This window comes from Silene latifolia, chromosome Y, assembly GCF_048544455.1.
Source record: "Silene latifolia isolate original U9 population chromosome Y, ASM4854445v1, whole genome shotgun sequence".
Lineage (NCBI taxonomy): Eukaryota > Viridiplantae > Streptophyta > Magnoliopsida > Caryophyllales > Caryophyllaceae > Silene > Silene latifolia.
In genome coordinates this window covers 59,248,920-59,254,919 of record NC_133538.1, presented here as the reverse complement: position 1 = coordinate 59,254,919, position 6,000 = coordinate 59,248,920, and the positions used below count along the sequence as shown (strand labels likewise).

General features: G+C 36.9%; 1 protein-coding gene across 1 annotated transcript; it reads left to right on the top strand.

The window, feature by feature from the left end:
• The first annotated feature begins 1,272 nt into the window (after positions 1–1,272).
• LOC141628142 (protein FAR1-RELATED SEQUENCE 5-like) lies at positions 1,273–3,915 on the top strand. The gene is made up of 5 exons (XM_074441319.1): positions 1,273–1,309; positions 2,121–2,521; positions 2,572–2,919; positions 3,278–3,504; positions 3,768–3,915. The coding sequence occupies exons 1-5, from the start codon at positions 1,273–1,275 to the stop codon at positions 3,913–3,915; spliced, it is 1,161 nt and encodes a 386-aa protein (XP_074297420.1).
• Positions 3,916–6,000: the final 2,085 nt, after the last annotated feature.

Sequence of the window (6,000 nt, the reverse complement as noted above, 5' to 3'; positions counted from 1 at the left end):
ACGAAAGTTAATTTAATAAATCGCAATTTTACAAGTACAAAATAAAATGAACATTATTAGTAAATTTTATCATGTCTTAACCCTAATTTTTTCGCACAAACAGTTAAAATACATAAAATCGACATTAACAACAACAACAACAACAACAACAACAACAACAACAACAACAACAACAACAACAACAACAACAATATGAAACGAGAACTAATTTTTCAATTTCTATGTTCGAAAAAGCGAACATACAATCAATTGACAGTTTATTATATAATTCTAGATCTAGAACAACAACAATCAAATTAAACCTAATTTTTTGGCGAAAAATCAATTACTCAGTTTGAGCAAAATATTGACCCTAGATCTAGAACAGCAACAATCGAATTAAACATTTTCTTCATATCATTCAAAATCCACAATAACAACTTACAAATTAAATTTGAAATTATGTGATAACATTAAACACAACAAAAAAATTAATCAATAATTTGCTCATATCAATCAAAAACAAAAACAATAACAACAAATAACATCAATCACAACAAAATTATTTAAAAATATAGCGAAAAGGAGAGCGATTTACACCTTTTACTTGTGTGAGAAACAGATGTAATAGGATCTTGACTAGATTTGCGTGAAAATTTTGCTTGAGAGATTTGATGCGCGTCGATTTTTCCAGTTGAAAAACTAGTGGATGCAGTAACTAGAGAGAGCGAGAGGGGGGAGAAAATGTTTGTAGAGAGAGAAAAATTCTGACAATAAAGAGACGTAAGATAGGAGAGGTTTAGTTTTTATTATTTGACATAATGATTGGAATGACGTGGCTGAACGAGGACTCTTGGTTCTTTTCATCTAATGGTCTTTATTCAAGGGATGGACTCACCTAAGAAGCTATATATATATATATATATATATATATATATATATATATATATATATATATATATATAAGAAATTGCATCAAGTGAGTCTAGGTATCTTAGGTGAGTCTAGCATTTTAATCTCATCATTAGATCTACTCCTAATCAACGGCTGAGATTAAATCTCAGAAATTATAACAAACCTATAAAAGCTAGAAATTAAAACCTCCCCCTCATAATTCAGTTTCACTTTCTCTCTCCTCCGTCTCTTTCCCTCGCTTTCTCTATCTCTCTCTCTAAGTCAAAATAATCCTCTAAATCAAGCAAACAAACCCTAGGTTCCTGTTTTTTACTCGCTTTTATCAATTCATTCACAAATCAATCAAATTCGTCTGTTTTCCAGGTTCTCGTTGCTACAATGGATGCAGATTCTACCGACATTAACATGCAAACAGGTAATTTCCGTAATCCTTTCGTTTTCAGTTTTCCTTTTCGCGATTTCATCTAGATTCTATGTCGCTTATCATTCGCTATTGTAATTTCATTATTCTGTTGCTTTTCAGTTTTTTAGGTTAATGGATTTTATGTTTGATTCAATTTTAATGACATCCGTTCACTTCTACTTCAATTTTACGGTGTCCTTTCCTTTGATTATTCTCGTATTTGTTTTTCTCTTAAATATTAAGTGAAATATCCTTGTATTTGTTGTTTTTCCTATCGAATTTTCATATTTGCGTTCTCCTCTGCTTCTGCTTACAATCGCAGTTGCTTTATTGTCACATTCCGTCAATTTTGATTATATTTGTCTTTATTCTGTTGCTTTTCAGTTTTTTAGGTTAATCGATTTTATGTTTGCTTCAATTTTAATGAAATCCGTTCACTTCTACTCAAATTTATGGTCTCCTTTCCTTTGATTATACTCGTAGTTGCTTTTGTCTTAAATATTAGGTCAAATATCCTTGTATTTGTTGATTTTCTCGTTCAATTTCGGTCAAATTTCATTATATTTGACCTATTTTCCTGTCTTGTATATTCCCTGTTCCCTCTGCCTCGTATATTCCTGTTCTGCATTGTCAATGCTTATGTGCTCACTTTGTTACAATATCAATGTTATCGTAACACAATCACATATATTCATTTTCCATTTTCCTTTTTGTATTACAAACTCAAGTACTGTTACTCAACCCCATTCTACGCCAATTGTCCAAGAGCAACCCAATCCTCAACCAAATAACCAGCTTGTTCTGTCTCACACGCCTAATGCAGGTGAGCGCTGGATGCATGTGGTTGAGCACAAGTTTAGACCTACCATTGGTGCAGTTTTTGCCTCCCTTGAGGCTGGAATCAAGTTCTACGAGGTTTATGCTCGGGCATGTGGATTTACCCTTCGGAAGCACAGTACGAAAACACTACGAGGTGGTGTTGCACACCAAAAATTCGTAGTCTGCAACCGTCAAGGGTTCATGGAATCTAAACCGAAACAGCGTCCCAGAACCAAGGATGATGAGAATATGGGTGATGGTTCGTCCACACGCCTAGTAGTTACACGGCGAGTTAAAATCACAAGAATTGGATGCCGAGCGTACGTCGGATTTGCCCTTCTACATGGCCTTGATGGCCCAGCTATGATTGACGAGTTTTCTGAAGTCCACAATCATCGTCTCACCGTCTGTAAAGAGATCTTGATAAGATTTCACGATCCTTGATATGTTCCAAGACGCTTATCTTGGACAACTCCAAGTTGAATATTGGCGCTGGATTGACCTTTAGACAGGTTAAGGAACTTGTCAATGGGCATGAAAATATCGGTGCTACATTGATAGATTTTAAGAACTTTCAAAGAGATATCAAGTGCTACATTAGGTTAAGAGATGTTGACCTTTTCATCGATCGACTCGAGAAACTCAAAGCGACCCAACCCCAGTTCTACTTCGCCTATGATGTTGATTCGCAAAATCGTCTAACAAAGTTCTTTTGGGCTGATGCTACATGTATTAGAAACTACTCATTCTTTGGGGATGCTGTGAGCTTCGACCCTACTTACGGAACCAACAAGTATGATATGGTTTTTACACCATTCACAGGTGTTAATCACCACATAAAGTCGGTGTTGTTTGCCGGTTGTCTCCTGTTACACGAAGATGACATCTCCTTCCAATGGACCTTTCAGCATTTCTTGACTGCCTGGCATAAAGAAGGTAATAGTGTGACAATGTTACTGTAACAGACTTACTTAAAATTATTATACCACAACTTTCTGACTCCAACTACCACTGTTCCATCTCTTCCTCTTTTACAAGGTTATTCAATAACAATGTTACTGTAACTAAATTACTAACATATAATTTACTCACTTGCTCTTTCCCTATCATTTGGTCAATATCACGTTCGACTTTTTGTTTCATTATGACCGCATACAACAGGCTTTCCCTTCTGTTTTCAAGACAGCTAGGCGTCGTTATTTTATGTGGCATATTACACAAAAGATCACGGACAAAGTTGGTTCAGCACTCTGCAGAGACACGGACTTCCTTGCTCGCTTCAACGCTGTTGTTTGGGACCCTGATATGGAGCCGTCGGAGTTCGAAGAGAAGTGGCAGAAGGTCATTTCAGATTTCGAGCTGGAAGATAATGATTGGTTGACTACAATGTTCGACGACAGACACCATTGGATTCCTGCCTACCATCGTGACCATGCCTTGGGCTGCATATTAAGAACAACACAGCGATCATAAAGTACAAATTCATTTTTCAAGCACTATGAGAATCACTTTGGTACACTGGTCGAATTTTGGATGAGGTAAACAACTTTTTTTCATTCCTTACAGTACCTGGGAACAGTGTATGTTACAGTACCATTGTTTCATTGTTACATAAATAATTTGTTGCCGAATCCTGTTGCATTAAAACCAGGTTCCAAACTGCTATGGACCAGCAGCGCTATACACGAAGGTGCAATGATTATAACAGCGACCACTCATTCCCTGAGCTTAAGACAGAATTACCTATAGAAAAGCATGGCGCTATTATATACACACATGCTGTGTTCAAGGTGTTTTAAGAAGAAGTAATGGCTGCCGATTCATGTGGTGTTGATGACTTTGAGAAGGAGGAGCATGTGCGCATAATTCATGTAATCGATGCTGAGACAGACAGAATTTTCAAGGTGAGGTTGGACCTTAGAAGCACAGATGCAGTATGCGAGTGTAAACTGTTCGAAAGAATTGGATTACTCTGCAGGCATATTGTATGGGTGTACAAGGGCAAAGGAATTGGGCAAATACCAAGCAAGTACATTGTAGATCGTTGGCTAAATAACACACACGCAGCAAACAGGTTTGATTCGAAAACATTATTATAGTGACAGATTTTGACTTGTTACAAGAATTGTTTTCAAAGAACATTGTAACCATAATTTCTTATAGTAACATTGTCACCATGATAAACAAGAACTCTTTGTTTTACTTCCGTGCTTGATTCGAATGGGAATGTCATTGAGGATTCATATATGGCTACGCCTCGATAATGGATCATTTGTGCAACGTATGGTCGAGTTCCGTCGGATAGTTGGTGTTCTCAAAACTTTACCTAGTGAACACACGGAAGAGTTAGCATCCCTCCTAGTTGAGTTCCTGCAGGTTATGTATTGAATCGCTTACAAAAGACCAAGAGATGGAGATTTGGGCTGGGCTGCTACTCGTCGTCTCAAGTCACTAGCCACCCTCCGGAACAAGCACGCAACAAGGGCAGGAAAAGATTGAAGTCACTAAACAACAGGCCATTGAAAAAGCAGCCAAGCCAAAGAGGCTATGTGCATACTGCAAAGAAAGAGTTACCCACGACAGGAGAACATGCCCTCTTCGCATAGCTGATGAAGCTGCTGAGAAAGCAGCTAAAAAGAAAAAAGTTTGATACTGTTATGATGTTACAATGACATTGTGACCTTATCAATAATTTGTAGGATTTTGTGTTGCTGTGACAATAATATGTCACAGTAAAAATAAAAAGTAGAATTGTGTGTTGCTATGACAATAACATGTCACAGTAAAAAGTCATTTTATTTTCCTACATCATAGTTAACATTTTATACAGCACTTACAACATTTTATACAACAATAAATATTGTTTTAGGACCATTTTCCGTCCCGTTTTAGAAGCATATTTCCTAAGTTTTACAGTAACAGTGTTATACAATTTGTTTTCAAAATATGCCCTTTGTTTAAGGATTTCGCGGTGTCGCCTAATCCAACCCTAAACCCTTTTCCGTCCCGTTTTAGGAGCGTTTTTCCCCAACTTTAAATCCCATCCACGACAGGGTATCACCCGTCCTTCCCTAGGGTTTAGTTTTGGTTTTTTTGCACCACGATTTTTTAAGGCAAAAGGGTTTAGGGTTTAGTTTTGGTTTTACTGTAACAGTGTTGTACTACGACCAACCTTTGTTTAAGGAAAAGGGTTTAGGGTTGGATTAGGCGGCTCCGCGAAGCGGTGCCACCTAATCCAACCCTAAACCCTTTTCCGTCCTGTTTTAGGAGCGTTTTTTGTTGGAGCTGGTGTCCTCCAGTTAGTGAGGATAACGTTATTGCACGTACACTTGTACGGACAAGTGGGAGCTTGTTGGGGCTGGTGTCCTCCACAGTTAGTGCAATGACATATAAATCTCTAAAAGGATCAAAGGATATACTTTTGTTTTATTATCAGTTGGTCCACGTTTATCAATAACGGTTGGCTTGCTAGATAGTTTGACGTTATTGTCATACTGATGGCGGTGATCAACTGGTCCTTAAAAGTCACACCTATAGGATACGTTTGAGAGATGTGACGGTATGAAAATACAGTCATGTTGATGCCTAATATGACTAAGCGGTTAGTCGGAGTTATTGACTAATAATTAGTCAAACGCGATGTTGAGATAATTATTTAATACGGATTAAATAATACTGGCTAAGGTGAATTAAGCGGTTAATTCGTAAATTGAATATAAACGGTTATATTTAATTAATGTATATTGAATTAATTAATTATACAATATTGTCATTGTCGGACAAGTATTAATATGTCGACTGATTCATGTTACTAGTCGATATTTTAATATCCGATAACGGATGACGATTTATAATTAAAACCCGTCATATACATTTAGCAAAAC

Excerpts from the sequence above, each read along its gene's own strand:
- LOC141628142 (XM_074441319.1), top strand. The coding sequence starts at position 1,273 with ATGGATGCAGATTCTACCGACATTAACATGCAAACAG. Across the intron at positions 1,310-2,120 it reads CGACATTAACATGCAAACAG|GTGAGCGCTGGATGCATGTG; the intron begins GTAATTTCCGTA and ends CGCCTAATGCAG. Across the intron at positions 2,522-2,571 it reads TCCACAATCATCGTCTCACC|ACGCTTATCTTGGACAACTC; the intron begins GTCTGTAAAGAG and ends ATATGTTCCAAG.